At 35.7% G+C, this 21,890-nt stretch overlaps 2 protein-coding genes across 2 annotated transcripts in view; both read left to right on the forward strand.

Moving 5' to 3' along the window:
- LOC117343297 (SCO-spondin-like) overlaps positions 1–9,682 on the forward strand; it is a 45,149-nt gene extending 35,467 nt beyond the window's left edge. Inside the window, exons 40-48 of the mRNA XM_033905641.1 lie at positions 341–403; positions 3,456–3,608; positions 4,199–4,458; positions 4,652–4,796; positions 4,938–4,995; positions 8,066–8,199; positions 8,789–9,048; positions 9,242–9,386; positions 9,528–9,682. Of these exons, the coding sequence (XP_033761532.1) occupies positions 341–403; positions 3,456–3,608; positions 4,199–4,458; positions 4,652–4,796; positions 4,938–4,995; positions 8,066–8,199; positions 8,789–9,048; positions 9,242–9,386; positions 9,528–9,682 (1,373 nt within the window). The remainder of the gene's footprint in view (positions 1–340; positions 404–3,455; positions 3,609–4,198; positions 4,459–4,651; positions 4,797–4,937; positions 4,996–8,065; positions 8,200–8,788; positions 9,049–9,241; positions 9,387–9,527) is intronic.
- Positions 9,683–10,290: 608 nt separating this feature from the next.
- On the forward strand, positions 10,291–21,741 carry LOC117343298 (mucin-5AC-like). The gene is made up of 21 exons (XM_033905642.1): positions 10,291–10,569; positions 10,763–10,907; positions 11,049–11,240; positions 11,830–12,089; positions 12,283–12,427; positions 12,569–12,778; positions 13,368–13,627; positions 13,821–13,965; positions 14,107–14,298; positions 15,312–15,571; positions 15,765–15,909; positions 16,846–17,105; positions 17,299–17,443; positions 17,587–17,796; positions 18,388–18,647; positions 18,841–18,985; positions 19,127–19,318; positions 19,908–20,167; positions 20,361–20,505; positions 20,647–20,856; positions 21,446–21,741. The coding sequence occupies exons 1-21, from the start codon at positions 10,291–10,293 to the stop codon at positions 21,739–21,741; spliced, it is 4,356 nt and encodes a 1,451-aa protein (XP_033761533.1).
- The last annotated feature ends 149 nt before the right edge of the window (positions 21,742–21,890 follow it).

Here is a 21,890-nt window from a genome sequence, read left to right on the forward strand (position 1 = left end):
ACAACTATTTCATTGCCATCAACCAAACCTACCCACATAACGTAAAATAATTCAATTGCATAAAGAGGTTACAACTACTGATTTGTCGTTAAACACTCCTACCCATATAACGTAAACTAATTCATTTTGTTTTTGAGGATAAAACTACTGAATTGCCGTCGAACACTCCTACCCACATAACGTAGTCTAATTCATTTTGTTTTAGAGGATACAACTGCTGAATTGCCGGCGAACACTCCTACTTATATAATGTAAAAGTAATTTTGTTTAGCGGGTACAACTACTGAAATGTCGTCGAAACCCCTACCCAAATAACGTTAAATAATTCATTTTGTTTTAGAGGGTACAACTACTGCATTGCCGTCGACCACTCCTACCGTAGTAACGTCAACTACACCTCAAGGTAAGATTCTTGGTTATACATACATGAAATACACAAAACGTACACAATATGTCAAATTCAAACGACACTATTCCAGATAAATGCTCAGAGATGTTTTGACTGTGAACAAAAATGTTATATTGACGGGTAAAGAAAGGGAACTGTCATATTAAGAAATGATTGTGATAAATCCGTCTTTCTACCCAATTGTATATTTCCGTTAAAATTGCAGTATCTACTTGAATAATTCAATCCGAATTGAACAATAAAATACTCATTTTTTCAAGTGCCACAGAATTATTGGATACCCCATGGATTTCATATTGAACATGCAATGGTTCGCTGACACGATCTTCAATCTCCGAGCCTCTGATCATTTACATTTTTATTTGTATCGGGCTGTTTTAGATCTATGGATGTCTATCATAACAAAACACCTTCTCACTTTAGAAGTGTATCTTTCGTAAAGCAGACAAAATTGTGGACAAATATTGGCATTTAAACAGGAAAGACTCGATACGTTATTATTGACTATTAAGCAATCTAGAGAATTAATGTATGTCGATCGAGTGGGAAATATATGAGAAAGTAGAAATGGTATCTTTATGTAATACCTTGATTGAATTTATACATGAATGTACTTAGGAAAACATGATACCGCACTATTCTCATCAAAGCATTTTTATGATGTATATTTATACATCACAATACAATTTGTCACAAGGATACATTGTCAGTTTTCTATTACATCTTCTCTAAATGGTTAGTCGTCTGAAAATGACATCTGTTAAATCCATGAGTAAGCTATCAAGTAATACTTTGTATCTTTCAAACGTATCCGTGATAGCCAAAATATTGATATTTTTTTCTGTTCAATATTTTGTTTCATTAAAAACCATAGTAACCATTTCTTCATAAATCAACGATATATATTTTATACGTAAAGTAATATTTTTCTGAAGGATTGTAACAGCTGTGTTTGCATTTATCTGTTACAAGTATGATCAATTTTACCGATGATGGATATGACATGATTCATTTGACCAAATCACTCCCATTTTAGTTATGATTTAGATGATATTATTTTGACGTGAACGTTGCATGTCAATGACCAAAATGTTCAAGCCTGCTAAAATGTTTGAATCTTGCAAATGTAGTATGTGTCATGTACTTGTATGTGAGTTGGTGATATACCCATAACATGCTGTATAAAAAAAATATTAAAACAAACAAATGAATAAATATAAATAAATGAAAATCAATAAATAAACACAACAACATGCCTTTATCACATATTTCCTCTTCATATCCAGCAAATAATACAATTTAGCTATCTAAATTGATTCAGTGCTCCGAAAGACTTCGTGATGACATAATCAACAAGATGTATTAACCGTTTATACTGTCTTAAGGGAATGCTGATTAACTGGACATGGCGTTTAAAAAATTGAATTCGTAAATAGTTAACATGTCACAGTCTTGTATCATCCAAACGATGTCATGCTTTGCCATATAATGACCCGCAGCGAACTATTGCCGATATCTTGTGTTTTAAATACCTAGGGAGGCGAACGATATCGCACATACAAAAATATAGACGATGGTGCTCATGTAGCACTTATTTCAATTTCTCGGAGTCTTAGAAAAAGAAAATAGTATCTGTATAAACGCTAGTATAGCGTCACATTGTTTCGATTTTGCCGCGAAATATACAATTGGTGCAAAGAGGGATGAATTACAATGTAAGGTGAAGATTTGGGAAACTTAATGTCAATATGTCAATCCATCACATGCTATTGTCCATTTGTCGTCAGCAAATGTGCTAATCGTTGAAAAGCTACACAACTTTGAGAACTGCTTCAAATTACCGTAATTATCTATTCTTCTCCAGTGGTAGCGTTACCCTAATGACTATTTTACTTCAACGACTACCAAACTTTAAATACTGTGATCAAAATACTTGAATACGAAGAAGTTACAATGTCAGTAGGGATATCTTTTGCACTTATTTTTTTGGAGTATATTCTAAATTGCATTGATGTATTGCGAGGTTTTTGACCTAATCATAAAGAGAAACTAAAGTGCAAAATAACCCTATTGATATTGTTTTGGTTTATCACTTCATTTTGAATTAGTTACAAAATATTTCCGCAATTAATTATGCAGAAAAATTCAAATGCTTGTAGACATAACTGTATTGTAATTTGTATATTCTTGGAATGCCGAAGAGAACATAGACTTTATTGATATAGATTTTGCCTGCTAAATATCTAGATATAGGGATACACATTAAATTAAAATTCGAAATATTCACTTGATATGTCGAGCGCATGTTTATCAACGTGAAATTGCCAACGTATATCAAATACTGGGTGTACCGACCCAATCGTACCAGAGCCGAAGAAGTTGAGAACCATTTGGCTGTTGGACAAACCTTCGCCGGAGAAAACATAATGTTAAATATCAGCCAACCATGTCTTCGCCATGTCATGTCTTCGCCATGTCTTCGCCACATCTACTTGATGCCTTCCTGGTACCATCTACTACTCAGTAGGTAGGCATATACTTAAACAATCAGATGATAAATATCATTTGTGATTTTTCACCAAAGCACTTACGTGCGCATGTGTGTACCATGGATGATAAGGACAGTACAATCAAACTGGGAAAATTTATCCCATCAGCACCGAGTGAAATTATTGATTGAACAAATCATTCTAATCCTTTATGAAGGCAAAGCATATGAGAGTTCTATTAACATACGTGGCAACGTAACAACATATAATGAAAACAGTTTGGATATGACACAGGAAAAACATACTTTTATTATCAAGATTACAGATGTGATCAAATGTATCAAAATATGCTATTGAGTTACGAGTGAGAACATTTAAGCCGATCGCGAATGGCGTATATCCTCCAATCACAACTAATTTCAAATAAAACATCTTAAAAGTTTTACCAATCGCAAAATACGCACATATTGATTTTGATGTTTTAAGTGCATGCATGTTAATTAAATATTTGCCAATTTTTTTTTCGTATGAATTTCACGACTTCGTTAAAATTCCAGTTTCATCAACACTTTCTACTTCGACAACGACTCTACCAACATCAACGACCATACCGACAACTACAGAATCAACGACTCCCGAGGGAACGACATCTACCACTACGGCTACCACTAGCACAACCACGTCTACGACCACTCATAGCACAACGACAGGTATACATTCAGAATTAGGAATGCTGAAACATATGACTATACATATAACACATTATGTACTGGAGTGTATGTTTCAAAATCTGCACTATCATGAATTGCACTGGATTTGAAATCATGATTATTCGCGAAATATTTCCATTGTATGGTTCCGTGTAAAGAAGGGAGGTAGTCTTTTTTGTGACGGAATTTTGACGAATCGAAAAATATATGCTTTCATTGATTAAAATAGTAATTTGCAGAAGAGGTTAGAATGTATTATCAAAGTATTGTTGGTATTGGTGATTTTTGATCACCTGATCTAACGCTATATCATAGGATGATAAACATACTCACATGATCTAAAATGTCACTCAAAATCATATAGGAGATATTATTTTTCAGTTAATATTTAAACGTTTTCGAAAATCCATTTATTCAAGATGGATTGATTTTAGAAAGAGAATCAGTATATTGAGTGTAATACAGTTATACCTGTTGTATGTTTGAATTATAAACACGTACTACGTTGATTGGATCAAATGTGTATGTTTAAGAAGAACACGAGAACATTTGCAAGCATTTGTTGATAAAGATGCACTTGATGTTTACAGAGTGTGACATCCAAATGATTTCACAAGATGACACGACTGATGTTGTTTCCAGCACTACTGATGGAAACGGGAATGGATTGACTGAGGCATTCGTTCCCAACTCTGGCGTTTCAAAGCCGACAATAAGCTATACGATTAAGGCTATTAATGATGATGTCAAATTCTTCCGATTTTCTGCCAAAGTATGGAATGTCCGAACTATCCAAGTGTTGGTCCTTGACAGCAGCAACAATCCTGTTGCGCCTATCAATCCCCGAGAGGTACGTGAAAACAATGTTATCATGGCATATGAATGAGCGTGAAATTAGAATGTCATATTAAACAAATAAACTATATGCGAATATCATCTCGATAACCTAAGTCGTAAAATCCTAATTGTGACAAACACCGAAGGTGATGTCTATATAATGAGCTTTTTTAAACGACGATGTTTCATATTTGTGTTGCTCTTAGGTGTCAGTTTCGGGACCCTATCCGAAAACGGTAGATGTACGTCTGGTTGGTACTCCGGGTGTGACGGTGAAGATAGTTCTTGAACCAACATCATATGGTCAACCTAAACTTGATGAAGTAGAGATTGATGCTTGCTTCACATCAGGTATTACTTCTTATGGATTACTTGACTAAAATTATAACCCCCTTTTTTACTGAATGTCGAGCCAAGAATATGAACAGCTGTAGGACGTCTGATATGTTTTTGTGTGCATTCATTATTCAGTGTTTTTCCTTCAAATTTTAGTGACAACAACTACAAGTGTAACGACAACCGCAGTTCCTACATCTACGTCTACTACTACATCGACAACAACTGTACCAACAACAACGACCATACCGACAATTACAGAATCAACGACTCCCGAGGGAACGACATCTACAACTACGGCTACCACTAGCACAACCACGTCTTCGACCACTCATAGCACAACGACAGGTATACATTCAGAATTAGGAATGCTGAAACATCTGATTATACATATAGCACACTATGTACTGTAGTGTATTTTCCAAAATCTGCACTATCATGAATTGCACTGGATTGAAATCATGATTATTCGCGAAATATTTCCATTGTATGGTTCCGTGTAAAGAAGGGAGGTAGTCTCTTTTGTGACGGAATTTTGACGAATCGAAAAATATATGCTTTCATTGATTAAAATAGTAATTTGCAGAAGAGGTTAGAATGTATTATCAAAGTATTGTTGGTATTGGTGATTTTTGATCACCTGATCTAACGCTATATCATAGGATGATAAACATACTGACATGATCTAAAATGTCACTCAAAATCATATAGGAGATATTATTTTTCAGTTAATATTTAAACGTTTTCGAAAATCCACTTATTCAAGATGGATTGATTTTAGAAAGAGAATCAGTATATTGAGTGTAATACAGTTATACCTGTTGTATGTTTGAATTATAAACACGTACTACGTTGATTGGATCAAATGTGTATGTTTAAGAAGAACACGAGAACATTTGCAAGCATTTGTTGATAAAGATGCACTTTATGTTTACAGAGTGTGACATCCAAATGATTTCACAAGATGACACGACTGATGTTGTTTCCAGCACTACTGATGGAACCGGGAATGGATTGACTGAGGCATTCGTTCCCAACTCTGGCGTTTCAAAGCCGACAATAAGCTATACGATTAAGGCTATTAATGATGATGTCAAATTCTTCCGATTTTCTGCCAAAGTATGGAATGTCCGAACTATCCAAGTGTTGGTCCTTGACAGCAGCAACAATCCTGTTGCGCCTATCAATCCCCGAGAGGTACGTGAAAACAATGTCATCATGGCATATGAATGAGCGTGAAATTAGAATGTCATATTAAACAAATAAACTATATGCGAATATCATCTCGATAACCTAAGTCGTAAAATCCTAATTGTGACAAATACCGAAGGTGATGTCTATATAATGAGCTTTTTTAAACGACGATGTTTCATATTTGTGTTGCTCTTAGGTGTCAGTTTCGGGACCCTATCCGAAAACGGTAGATGTACGTCTGGTTGGTACTCCGGGTGTGACGGTGAAGATAGTTCTTGAACCAACATCATATGGTCAACCTAAACTTGATGAAGTAGAGATTGATGCTTGCTTCACATCAGGTATTACTTCTTATGGATTACTTGACTAAAATTATAACCCCTTTTTTTACTGAATGTCGAGCCAAGAATATGAACAGCTGTAGGACGTCTGATATGTTTTTGTGTACATTCATTATTCAATGTTTTTCCTTCAAATTTTAGTGACAACAACTACAAGTGTAACGACAACCGCAGTTCCTACAACAACCACTGCTCAAGAACCCACGACTACCACCACATCGACAACAACTGTACCAACAACAACGATCATACCGACAACTACAGAATCAACGACTCCCGAGGGAACGACATCTACAACTACGGCTACCACTAGCACAACCACGTCTACGACCACTCATAGCACAACGACAGGTATACATTCAGAATTAGGAATGCTGAAACATATGATTATACATATAGCACACTATGTACTGTAGTGTATTCTTCAAAATCTGCACTATCATGAATTGCACTGGATTGAAATCATGATTATTCGCGAAATATTTCCATTGTATGGTTCCGTGTAAAGAAGGGAGGTAGTCTTTTTTGTGACGGAATTTTGACGAATCGAAAAATATATGCTTTCATTGATTAAAATAGTAATTTGCAGAAGAGGTTAGAATGTATTATCAAAGTATTGTTGGTATTGGTGATTTTTGATCACCTGATCTAACGCTATATCATAGGATGATAAACATACTGACATGATCTAAAATGTCACTCAAAATCATATAGGAGATATTATTTTTCAGTTAATATTTAAACGTTTTCGAAAATCCACTTATTCAAGATGGATTGATTTTAGAAAGAGAATCAGTATATTGAGTGTAATACAGTTATACCTGTTGTATGTTTGAATTATAAACACGTACTACGTTGATTGGATCAAATGTGTATGTTTAAGAAGAACACGAGAACATTTGCAAGCATTTGTTGATAAAGATGCACTTTATGTTTACAGAGTGTGACATCCAAATGATTTCACAAGATGACACGACTGATGTTGTTTCCAGCACTACTGATGGAAACGGGAATGGATTGACTGAGGCATTCGTTCCCAACTCTGGCGTTTCAAAGCCGACAATAAGCTATACGATTAAGGCTATTAATGATGATGTCAAATTCTTCCGATTTTCTGCCAAAGTATGGAATGTCCAAACTATCCAAGTGTTTGTCCTTGACAGCAGCAACAATCCTGTTGCGCCTATCAATCCCCGAGAGGTACGTGAAAACAATGTCATCATGGCATATGAATGAGCGTGAAATTAGAATGTCATATTAAACAAATAAACTATATGCGAATATCATCTCGATAACCTAAGTCGTAAAATCCTAATTGTGACAAATACCGAAGGTGATGTCTATATAATGAGCTTTTTTTAAACGACGATGTTTCATATTTGTGTTGCTCTTAGGTGTCAGTTTCGGGACTCCATCCGAAAACGGTAGATGTACGTCTGGTTGGTACTCCGGGTGTGACGGTGAAGATAGTTCTTGAACCAACATCATATGGTCAACCTAAACTTGATGAAGTAGAGATTGATGCTTGCTTCACATCAGGTATTACTTCTTATGGATTACTTGACTAAAATTATAACCCCCTTTTTTACTGAATGTCGAGCCAAGAATATGAACAGCTGTAGGACGTCTGATATGTTTTTGTCTACATTCATTATTCAATGTTTTTCCTTCAAATTTTAGTGACAACAACTACAAGTGTAACGACAACCGCAGTTCCTACAACCACTGCTCAGAACCTACGACTACCACATCGACAACAACTGTACCAACAACAACGACCATACCGACAACTACAGAATCAACGACTCCCGAGGGAACGACATCTACAACTACGGCTACCACTAGCACAACCACGTCTACGACCACTCATAGCACAACGACAGGTATACATTCAGAATTAGGAATGCTGAAACATATGATTATACATATAGCACACTATGTACTGTAGTGTATTTTTCAAAATCTGCACTATCATGAATTGCACTGGATTGAAATCATGATTATTCGCGAAATATTTCCATTGTATGGTTCCGTGTAAAGAAGGGAGGTAGTCTTTTTTGTGACGGAATTTTGACGAATCGAAAAATATATGCTTTCATTGATTAAAATAGTAATTTGCAGAAGAGGTTAGAATGTATTATCAAAGTATTGTTGGTATTGGTGATTTTTGATCACCTGATCTAACGCTATATCATAGGATGATAAACATACTGACATGATCTAAAATGTCACTCAAAATCATATAGGAGATATTATTTTTCAGTTAATATTTAAACGTTTTCGAAAATCCACTTATTCAAGATGGATTGATTTTAGAAAGAGAATCAGTATATTGAGTGTAATACAGTTATACCTGTTGTATGTTTGAATTATAAACACGTACTACGTTGATTGGATCAAATGTGTATGTTTAAGAAGAACACGAGAACATTTGCAAGCATTTGTTGATAAAGATGCACTTTATGTTTACAGAGTGTGACATCCAAATGATTTCACAAGATGACACGACTGATGTTGTTTCCAGCACTACTGATGGAAACGGGAATGGATTGACTGAGGCATTCGTTCCCAACTCTGGCGTTTCAAAGCCGACAATAAGCTATACGATTAAGGCTATTAATGATGATGTCAAATTCTTCCGATTTTCTGCCAAAGTATGGAATGTCCAAACTATCCAAGTGTTTGTCCTTGACAGCAGCAACAATCCTGTTGCGCCTATCAATCCCCGAGAGGTACGTGAAAACAATGTCATCATGGCATATGAATGAGCGTGAAATTAGAATGTCATATTAAACAAATAAACTATATGCGAATATCATCTCGATAACCTAAGTCGTAAAATCCGAATTGTGACAAATACCGAAAGTGATGTTTATATAATGAGCTTTTTTAAACGACGATGTTTCATTTTTGTGTTGCTCTTAGGTGTCAGTTTCGGGACCCTATCCGAAAACGGTAGATGTACGTCTGGTTGGTACTCCGGGTGTGACGGTGAAGATAGTTCTTGAACCAACATCATATGGTCAACCTAAACTTGATGAAGTAGAGATTGATGCTTGCTTCACATCAGGTATTACTTCTTATGGATTACTTGACTAAAATTATAACCCCTTTTTTTACTGAATGTCGAGCCAAGAATATGAACAGCTGTAGGACGTCTGATATGTTTTTGTGTACATTCATTATTCAATGTTTTTCCTTCAAATTTTAGTGACAACAACTACAAGTGTAACGACAACCGCAGTTCCTAACATCTACGTCTACTACTACATCGACAACAACTGTACCAACAACAACGACCATACCGACAACTACAGAATCAACGACTCCCGAGGGAACGACATCTACAACTACGGCTACCACTAGCACAACCACGTCTACGACCACTCATAGCACAACGACAGGTATACATTCAGAATTAGGAATGCTGAAACATATGATTATACATATAGCACACTATGTACTGTAGTGTATTTTTCAAAATCTGCACTATCATGAATTGCACTGGATTGAAATCATGATTATTCGCGAAATATTTCCATTGTATGGTTCCGTGTAAAGAAGGGAGGTAGTCTTTTTTGTGACGGAATTTTGACGAATCGAAAAATATATGCTTTCATTGATTAAAATAGTAATTTGCAGAAGAGGTTAGAATGTATTATCAAAGTATTGTTGGTATTGGTGATTTTTGATCACCTGATCTAACGCTATATCATAGGATGATAAACATACTGACATGATCTAAAATGTCACTCAAAATCATATAGGAGATATTATTTTTCAGTTAATATTTAAACGTTTTCGAAAATCCACTTATTCAAGATGGATTGATTTTAGAAAGAGAATCAGTATATTGAGTGTAATACAGTTATACCTGTTGTATGTTTGAATTATAAACACGTACTACGTTGATTGGATCAAATGTGTATGTTTAAGAAGAACACGAGAACATTTGCAAGCATTTGTTGATAAAGATGCACTTTATGTTTACAGAGTGTGACATCCAAATGATTTCACAAGATGACACGACTGATGTTGTTTCCAGCACTACTGATGGAAACGGGAATGGATTGACTGAGGCATTCGTTCCCAACTCTGGCGTTTCAAAGCCGACAATAAGCTATACGATTAAGGCTATTAATGATGATGTCAAATTCTTCCGATTTTCTGCCAAAGTATGGAATGTCCAAACTATCCAAGTGTTTGTCCTTGACAGCAGCAACAATCCTGTTGCGCCTATCAATCCCCGAGAGGTACGTGAAAACAATGTCATCATGGCATATGAATGAGCGTGAAATTTGAATGTCATATAAAACAAATAAACTATATGCGAATATCATCTCGATAACCTAAGTCGTAAAATCCGAATTGTGACAAACACCGAAGGTGATGTTTATATAATGAGCTCATTTAAACGAAGATGTTTCATATTTGTGTTGCTCTTAGGTGTCAGTTTCGGGACCCTATCCGAAAACGGTAGATGTACGTCTGGTTGGTACTCCGGGTGTGACGGTGAAGATAGTTCTTGAACCAACATCATATGGTCAACCTAAACTTGATGAAGTAGAGATTGATGCTTGCTTCACATCAGGTATTACTTCTTATGGATTACTTGACTAAAATTATAACCCCCTTTTTTACTGAATGTCGAGCCAAGAATATGAACAGCTGTAGGACGTCTGATATGTTTTTGTGTACATTCATTATTCAATGTTTTTCCTTCAAATTTTAGTGACAACAACTACAAGTGTAACGACAACCGCAGTTCCTACATCTACGTCTACTACTACATCGACAACAACTGTACCAACAACAACGACCATACCGACAACTACAGAATCAACGACTCCCGAGGGAACGACATCTACAACTACGGCTACCACTAGCACAACCACGTCTACGACCACTCATAGCACAACGACAGGTATACATTCAGAATTAGGAATGCTGAAACATATGATTATACATATAGCACACTATGTACTGTAGTGTATTTTTCAAAATCTGCACTATCATCAATTGCACTGGATTGAAATCATGATTATTCGCGAAATATTTCCATTGTATGGTTCCGTGTAAAGAAGGGAGGTAGTCTTTTTTGTGACGGAATTTTGACGAATCGAAAAATATATGCTTTCATTGATTAAAATAGTAATTTGCAGAAGAGGTTAGAATGTATTATCAAAGTATTGTTGGTATTGGTGATTTTTGATCACCTGATCTAACGCTATATCATAGGATGATAAACATACTGACATGATCTAAAATGTCACTCAAAATCATATAGGAGATATTATTTTTCAGTTAATATTTAAACGTTTTCGAAAATCCACTTATTCAAGATGGATTGATTTTAGAAAGAGAATCAGTATATTGAGTGTAATACAGTTATACCTGTTGTATGTTTGAATTATAAACACGTACTACGTTGATTGGATCAAATGTGTATGTTTAAGAAGAACACGAGAACATTTGCAAGCATTTGTTGATAAAGATGCACTTTATGTTTACAGAGTGTGACATCCAAATGATTTCACAAGATGACACGACTGATGTTGTTTCCAGCACTACTGATGGAAACGGGAATGGATTGACTGAGGCATTCGTTCCCAACTCTGGCGTTTCAAAGCCGACAATAAGCTATACGATTAAGGCTATTAATGATGATGTCAAATTCTTCCGATTTTCTGCCAAAGTATGGAATGTCCAAACTATCCAAGTGTTTGTCCTTGACAGCAGCAACAATCCTGTTGCGCCTATCAATCCCCGAGAGGTACGTGAAAACAATGTCATCATGGCATATGAATGAGCGTGAAATTAGAATGTCATATTAAACAAATAAACTATATGCGAATATCATCTCGATAACCTAAGTCGTAAAATCCTAATTGTGACAAATACCGAAGGTGATGTCTATATAATGAGCTTTTTTAAACGACGATGTTTCATATTTGTGTTGCTCTTAGGTGTCAGTTTCGGGACCCTATCCGAAAACGGTAGATGTACGTCTGGTTGGTACTCCGGGTGTGACGGTGAAGATAGTTCTTGAACCAACATCATATGGTCAACCTAAACTTGATGAAGTAGAGATTGATGCTTGCTTCACATCAGGTATTACTTCTTATGGATTACTTGACTAAAATTATAACCCCCTTTTTTACTGAATGTCGAGCCAAGAATATGAACAGCTGTAGGACGTCTGATATGTTTTTGTGTACATTCATTATTCAATGTTTTTCCTTCAAATTTTAGTGACAACAACTACAAGTGTAACGACAACCGCAGTTCCTACAACAACCACTGCTCCAGAACCCACGACTACCACCACATCGACAACAACTGTACCAACAACAACGACCATACCGACAACTACAGAATCAACGACTCCCGAGGGAACGACATCTACAACTACGGCTACCACTAGCACAACCACGTCTACGACCACTCATAGCACAACGACAGGTATACATTCAGAATTAGGAATGCTGAAACATATGATTATACATATAGCACACTATGTACTGTAGTGTATTTTTCAAAATCTGCACTATCATGAATTGCACTGGATTGAAATCATGATTATTCGCGAAATATTTCCATTGTATGGTTCCGTGTAAAGAAGGGAGGTAGTCTTTTTTGTGACGGAATTTTGACGAATCGAAAAATATATGCTTTCATTGATTAAAATAGTAATTTGCAGAAGAGGTTAGAATGTATTATCAAAGTATTGTTGGTATTGGTGATTTTTGATCACCTGATCTAACGCTATATCATAGGATGATAAACATACTGACATGATCTAAAATGTCACTCAAAATCATATAGGAGATATTATTTTTCAGTTAATATTTAAACGTTTTCGAAAATCCACTTATTCAAGATGGATTGATTTTAGAAAGAGAATCAGGATATTGAGTGTAATACAGTTATACCTGTTGTATGTTTGAATTATAAACACGTACTACGTTGATTGGATCAAATGTGTATGTTTAAGAAGAACACGAGAACATTTGCAAGCATTTGTTGATAAAGATGCACTTTATGTTTACAGAGTGTGACATCCAAATGATTTCACAAGATGACACGACTGATGTTGTTTCCAGCACTACTGATGGAAACGGGAATGGATTGACTGAGGCATTCGTTCCAAACTCTGGCGTTTCAAAGCCGACAATAAGCTATACGATTAAGGCTATTAATGATGATGTCAAATTCTTCCGATTTTCTGCCAAAGTATGGAATGTCCAAACTATCCAAGTGTTTGTCCTTGACAGCAGCAACAATCCTGTTGCGCCTATCAATCCCCGAGAGGTACGTGAAAACAATGTCATCATGGCATATGAATGAGCGTGAAATTAGAATGTCATATTAAACAAATAAACTATATGCGAATATCATCTCGATAACCTAAGTCGTAAAATCCGAATTGTGACAAATACCGATAGTGATGTTTATATAATGAGCTTTTTTAAACGACGATGTTTCATATTTGTGTTGCTCTTAGGTGTCAGTTTCGGGACCCTATCCGAAAACGGTAGATGTACGTCTGGTTGGTACTCCGGGTGTGACGGTGAAGATAGTTCTTGAACCAACATCATATGGTCAACCTAAACTTGATGAAGTAGAGATTGATGCTTGCTTCACATCAGGTATTACTTCTTATGGATTACTTGACTAAAATTATAACCCCCTTTTTTACTGAATGTCGAGCCAAGAATATGAACAGCTGTAGGACGTCTGATATGTTTTTGTGTACATTCATTATTCAATGTTTTTCCTTCAAATTTTAGTGACAACAACTACAAGTGTAACGACAACCGCAGTTCCTACATCTACGTCTACTACTACATCGACAACAACTGTACCAACAACAACGACCATACCGACAACTACAGAATCAACGACTCCCGAGGGAACGACATCTACAACTACGGCTACCACTAGCACAACCACGTCTACGACCACTCATAGCACAACGACAGGTATACATTCAGAATTAGGAATGCTGAAACATATGATTATACATATAGCACACTATGTACTGTAGTGTATTTTTCAAAATCTGCACTATCATCAATTGCACTGGATTGAAATCATGATTATTCGCGAAATATTTCCATTGTATGGTTCCGTGTAAAGAAGGGAGGTAGTCTTTTTTGTGACGGAATTTTGACGAATCGAAAAATATATGCTTTCATTGATTAAAATAGTAATTTGCAGAAGAGGTTAGAATGTATTATCAAAGTATTGTTGGTATTGGTGATTTTGATCAATGTTTTTAAGAGGATAATTGTTTCAAAATATTTGCCTATCCGAACGTAATTTTGAATCAATGACCATACTGAAATTATTAATATTGTTCAAATATGAATATGATTGATCTAAGTATCTTTATATAGTATCACTAATTTAGCCTTTATACTGATAGGTGATTATAGCAGGTTTTTTATTTTTATTATACACCTACTAATTTTTGTCAATCAACTACTATGATCTGACCTAAATGTAATACTCAGAACCATTCAAACAATTTCCGAACATCAAACTGGATTTACGAAAACATACCACACTATACATAATCAGAATAACTCTTATTTACAAACATTTAATAAATTAGAAATCATATCAAAAATACACACAATTGTATTCATAAATTTCAATTTTGAATACCATATCCGAAAGGATTCAATCTTTATCTAATTATTCCACCGAAAAGACTGTATATTTAATTTTAATTTGAGAATTATTAAATTGCTGATATATTTATTAGGAGATATTATTTTTCAGTTAATATTTAAACGTTTTCGAAAATCCACTTATTCAAGATGGATTGATTTAGAAAGAGAATCAGTATATTGAGTGTAATACAGTTATACCTGTTGTATGTTTGAATTATAAACACGTACTACGTTGATTGGATCAAATGTGTATGTTTAAGAAGAACACGAGAACATTTGCAAGCATTTGTTGATAAAGATGCACTTTATGTTTACAGAGTGTGACATCCAAATGATTTCACAAGATGACACGACTGATGTTGTTTCCAGCACTACTGATGGAAACGGGAATGGATTGACTGAGGCATTCGTTCCCAACTCTGGCGTTTCAAAGCCGACAATAAGCTATACGATTAAGGCTATTAATGATGATGTCAAATTCTTCCGATTTTCTGCCAAAGTATGGAATGTCCAAACTATCCAAGTGTTTGTCCTTGACAGCAGCAACAATCCTGTTGCGCCTATCAATCCCCGAGAGGTACGTGAAAACAATGTCATCATGGCATATGAATGAGCGTGAAATTAGAATGTCATATTAAACAAATAAACTATATGCGAATATCATCTCGATAACCTAAGTCGTAAAATCCTAATTGTGACAAATACCGAAGGTGATGTCTATATAATGAGCTTTTTTAAACGACGATGTTTCATATTTGTGTTGCTCTTAGGTGTCAGTTTCGGGACCCTATCCGAAAACGGTAGATGTACGTCTGGTTGGTACTCCGGGTGTGACGGTGAAGATAGTTCTTGAACCAACATCATATGGTCAACCTAAACTTGATGAAGTAGAGATTGATGCTTGCTTCACATCAGGTATTACTTCTTATGGATTACTTGACTAAAATTATAACCCCTTTTTTTACTGAATGTCGAGCCAAGAATATGAACAGCTGTAGGACGTCTGATATGTTTTTGTGTACATTCATTATTCAATGTTTTTCCTTCAAATTTTAGTGACAACAACTACAAGTGTAACGACAACCGCAGTTCCTACAACCACTGCTCCAGAACCACGACTACCACCACATCGACAACAACTGTACCAACAACAACGACCATACCGACAACTACAGAATCAACGACTCCCGAGGGAACGACATCTACAACTACGGCTACCACTAGCACAACCACGTCTACGACCACTCATAGCACAACGACAGGTATACATTCAGAATTAGGAATGCTGAAACTTATGATTATACATATAGCACACTATGTACTGTAGTGTATTTTTCAAAATCTGCACTATCATCAATTGCACTGGATTGAAATCATGATTATTCGCGAAATATTTCCATTGTATGGTTCCGTGTAAAGAAGGGAGGTAGTCTTTTTTGTGACGGAATTTTGACGAATCGAAAAATATATGCTTTCATTGATTAAAATAGTAATTTGCAGAAGAGGTTAGAATGTATTATCAAAGTATTGTTGGTATTGGTGATTTTTGATCACCTGATCTAACGCTATATCATAGGATGATAAACATACTGACATGATCTAAAATGTCACTCAAAATCATATAGGAGATATTATTTTTCAGTTAATATTTAAACGTTTTCGAAAATCCACTTATTCAAGATGGATTGATTTTAGAAAGAGAATCAGTATATTGAGTGTAATACAGTTATACCTGTTGTATGTTTGAATTATAAACACGTACTACGTTGATTGGATCAAATGTGTATGTTTAAGAAGAACACGAGAACATTTGCAAGCATTTGTTGATAAAGATGCACTTTATGTTTACAGAGTGTGACATCCAAATGATTTCACAAGATGACACGACTGATGTTGTTTCCAGCACTACTGATGGAAACGGGAATGGATTGACTGAGGCATTCGTTCCCAACTCTGGCGTTTCAAAGCCGACAATAAGCTATACGATTAAGGCTATTAATGATGATGTCAAATTCTTCCGATTTTCTGCCAAAGTATGGAATGTCCAAACTATCCAAGTGTTTGTCCTTGACAGCAGCAACAATCCTGTTGCGCCTATCAATCCCCGAGAGGTACGTGAAAACAATGTCATCATGGCATATGAATGAGCGTGAAATTAGAATGTCATATTAAACAAATAAACTATATGCGAATATCATCTCGATAACCTAAGTCGTAAAATCCTAATTGTGACAAATACCGAAGGTGATGTTTATATAATGAGCTTTTTTAAACGACGATGTTTCATATTTGTGTTGCTCTTAGGTGTCAGTTTCGGGACCCTATCCGAAAACGGTAGATGTACGTCTGGTTGGTACTCCGGGTGTGACGGTGAAGATAGTTCTTGAACCAACATCATATGGTCAACCTAAACTTGATGAAGTAGAGATTGATGCTTGCTTCACATCAGGTATTACTTCTTATTGATTATTTGACTAAAATTATACCCCCCTTTTTTTTACTGAATGTCGAGCCAAGAATATGAACAGCTGTAGGACGTCTGATATGTTTTTGTGTACATTCATTATTCAATGTTTTTTCTTCAAATTTTAGTGACAACAACTACAAGTGTAACGACAACCGCATTGCCTACAACAACCACTGCTCCAGAAACTACGACTACCACGACATCGACAACAACTGTACCAACAACAACGACCATACCGACAACTACAGAATCAACGACTCCCGAGGGAACGACATCTACAACTACGGCTACCACTAGCACAACCAAGTCTACGACCACTCATAGCACAACAACAGGTATACATTCAGAATTAGGAATGCTGAAACATATGATTATACATATAACACACTATGTACTGTAGTGTATTTTTCAAAATCTGCACTATCATCAATTGCACTGGATTTGAAATCATGATTATTCGCGAAATATTTCCATTGTATGGTTCCGTGTAAAGAAGGGAGGTATTCTTTTTTTGTGACGGAATTTTGACGAATCGAAAAATATATGCTTTCATTGATTAAAATAGTAATTTGCAGAAGAGGTTAGAATGTATTATCAAAGTATTGTTGGTATTGGTGATTTTTGATCACCTGATCTAACGCTATATCATAGGATGATAAACATACTGACATGATCTAAAATGTCACTCAAAATCATATAGGAGATATTATTTTTCAGTTAATATTTAAACGTTTTCGAAAATCCACTTATTCAAGATGGATTGATTTTAGAAAGAGAATCAGGATATTGAGTGTAATACAGTTATACCTGTTGTATGTTTGAATTATAAACACGTACTACGTTGATTGGATCAAATGTGTATGTTTAAGAAGAACACGAGAACATTTGCAAGCATTTGTTGATAAAGATGCACTTTATGTTTACAGAGTGTGACATCCAAATGATTTCACAAGATGACACGACTGATGTTGTTTCCAGCACTACTGATGGAAACGGGAATGGATTGACTGAGGCATTCGTTCCCAACTCTGGCGTTTCAAAGCCGACAATAAGCTATACGATTAAGGCTATTAATGATGATGTCAAATTCTTCCGATTTTCTGCCAAAGTATGGAATGTCCGAACTATCCAAGTGTTTGTCCTTGACAGCAGCAACAATCCTGTTGCGCCTATCAATCCCCGAGAGGTACGTGAAAACAATGTCATCATGGCATATGAATGAGCGTGAAATTAGAATGTCATATTAAACAAATAAACTATATGCGAATATCATCTCGATAACCTAAGTCGTAAAATCCTAATTGTGACAAATACCGAAGGTGATGTTTATATAATGAGCTTTTTTAAACGACGATGTTTCATATTTGTGTTGCTCTTAGGTGTCAGTTTCGGGACCCTATCCGAAAACGGTAGATGTACGTCTGGTTGGTACTCCGGGTGTGACGGTGAAGATAGTTCTTGAACCAACATCATATGGTCAACCTAAACTTGATGAAGTAGAGATTGATGCTTGCTTCACATCAGGTATTACTTCTTATGGATTACTTGACTAAAATTATAACCCCCTTTTTTACTGAATGTCGAGCCAAGAATATGAACAGCTGTAGGACGTCTGATATGTTTTTGTGTACATTCATTATTCAATGTTTTTCCTTCAAATTTTAGTGACAACAACTACAAGTGTAACGACAACCGCAGTTCCTACATCTACGTCTACTACTACATCGACAACAACTGTACCAACAACAACGACCATACCGACAACTACAGAATCAACGACTCCCGAGGGAACGACATCTACAACTACGGCTACCACTAGCACAACCACGTCTACGACCACTCATAGCACAACGACAGGTATACATTCAGAATTAGGAATGCTGAAACATATGATTATACATATAGCACACTATGTACTGTAGTGTATTTTTCAAAATCTGCACTATCATCAATTGCACTGGATTGAAATCATGATTATTCGCGAAATATTTCCATTGTATGGTTCCGTGTAAAGAAGGGAGGTAGTCTTTTTTGTGACGGAATTTTGACGAATCGAAAAATATATGCTTTCATTGATTAAAATAGTAATTTGCAGAAGAGGTTAGAATGTATTATCAAAGTATTGTTGGTATTGGTGATTTTTGATCACCTGATCTAACGCTATATCATAGGATGATAAACATACTGACATGATCTAAAATGTCACTCAAAATCATATAGGAGATATTATTTTTCAGTTAATATTTAAACGTTTTCGAAAATCCACTTATTCAAGATGGATTGATTTTAGAAAGAGAATCAGTATATTGAGTGTAATACAGTTATACCTGTTGTATGTTTGAATTATAAACACGTACTACGTTGATTGGATCAAATGTGTATGTTTAAGAAGAACACGAGAACATTTGCAAGCATTTGTTGATAAAGATGCACTTTATGTTTACAGAGTGTGACATCCAAATGATTTCACAAGATGACACGACTGATGTTGTTTCCAGCACTACTGATGGAAACGGGAATGGATTGACTGAGGCATTCGTTCCCAACTCTGGCGTTTCAAAGCCGACAATAAGCTATACGATTAAGGCTATTAATGATGATGTCAAATTCTTCCGATTTTCTGCCAAAGTATGGAATGTCCAAACTATCCAAGTGTTTGTCCTTGACAGCAGCAACAATCCTGTTGCGCCTATCAATCCCCGAGAGGTACGTGAAAACAATGTCATCATGGCATATGAATGAGCGTGAAATTAGAATGTCATATTAAACAAATAAACTATATGCGAATATCATCTCGATAACCTAAGTCGTAAAATCCTAATTGTGACAAATACCGAAGGTGATGTCTATATAATGAGCTTTTTTAAACGACGATGTTTCATATTTGTGTTGCTCTTAGGTGTCAGTTTCGGGACCCTATCCGAAAACGGTAGATGTACGTCTGGTTGGTACTCCGGGTGTGACGGTGAAGATAGTTCTTGAACCAACATCATATGGTCAACCTAAACTTGATGAAGTAGAGATTGATGCTTGCTTCACATCAGGTATTACTTCTTATGGATTACTTGACTAAAATTATAACCCCCTTTTTTACTGAATGTCGAGCCAAGAATATGAACAGCTGTAGGACGTCTGATATGTTTTTGTGTACATTCATTATTCAATGTTTTTCCTTCAAATTTTAGTGACAACAACTACAAGTGTAACGACAACCGCAGTTCCTACAACAACCACTGCTCCAGAAACTACGACTACCACGACATCGACAACAACTGTACCAACAACAACGACCATACCGACAACTACAGAATCAACGACTCCCGAGGGAACGACATCTACAACTACGGCTACCACTAGCACAACCACGTCTACGACCACTCATAGCACAACGACAGGTATACATTCAGAATTAGGAATGCTGAAACTTATGATTATACATATAGCACACTATGTACTGTAGTGTATTTTTCAAAATCTGCACTATCATCAATTGCACTGGATTGAAATCATGATTATTCGCGAAATATTTCCATTGTATGGTTCCGTGTAAAGAAGGGAGGTAGTCTTTTTTGTGACGGAATTTTGACGAATCGAAAAATATATGCTTTCATTGATTAAAATAGTAATTTGCAGAAGAGGTTAGAATGTATTATCAAAGTATTGTTGGTATTGGTGATTTTTGATCACCTGATCTAACGCTATATCATAGGATGATAAACATACTGACATGATCTAAAATGTCACTCAAAATCATATAGGAGATATTATTTTTCAGTTAATATTTAAACGTTTTCGAAAATCCACTTATTCAAGATGGATTGATTTTAGAAAGAGAATCAGTATATTGAGTGTAATACAGTTATACCTGTTGTATGTTTGAATTATAAACACGTACTACGTTGATTGGATCAAATGTGTATGTTTAAGAAGAACACGAGAACATTTGCAAGCATTTGTTGATAAAGATGCACTTTATGTTTACAGAGTGTGACATCCAAATGATTTCACAAGATGACACGACTGATGTTGTTTCCAGCACTACTGATGGAAACGGGAATGGATTGACTGAGGCATTCGTTCCCAACTCTGGCGTTTCAAAGCCGACAATAAGCTATACGATTAAGGCTATTAATGATGATGTCAAATTCTTCCGATTTTCTGCCAAAGTATGGAATGTCCGAACTATCCAAGTGTTTGTCCTTGACAGCAGCAACAATCCTGTTGCGCCTATCAATCCCCGAGAGGTACGTGAAAACAATGTCATCATGGCATATGAATGAGCGTGAAATTAGAATGTCATATTAAACAAATAAACTATATGCGAATATCATCTCGATAACCTAAGTCGTAAAATCCGAATTGTGACAAACACCGAAGGTGATGTCTATATAATGAGCTCATTTAAACGACGATGTTTCATATTTGTGTT

This window comes from Pecten maximus, chromosome 15 (genome assembly GCF_902652985.1).
Source record: "Pecten maximus chromosome 15, xPecMax1.1, whole genome shotgun sequence".
Taxonomy (NCBI): Eukaryota; Metazoa; Mollusca; class Bivalvia; order Pectinida; family Pectinidae; genus Pecten; species Pecten maximus.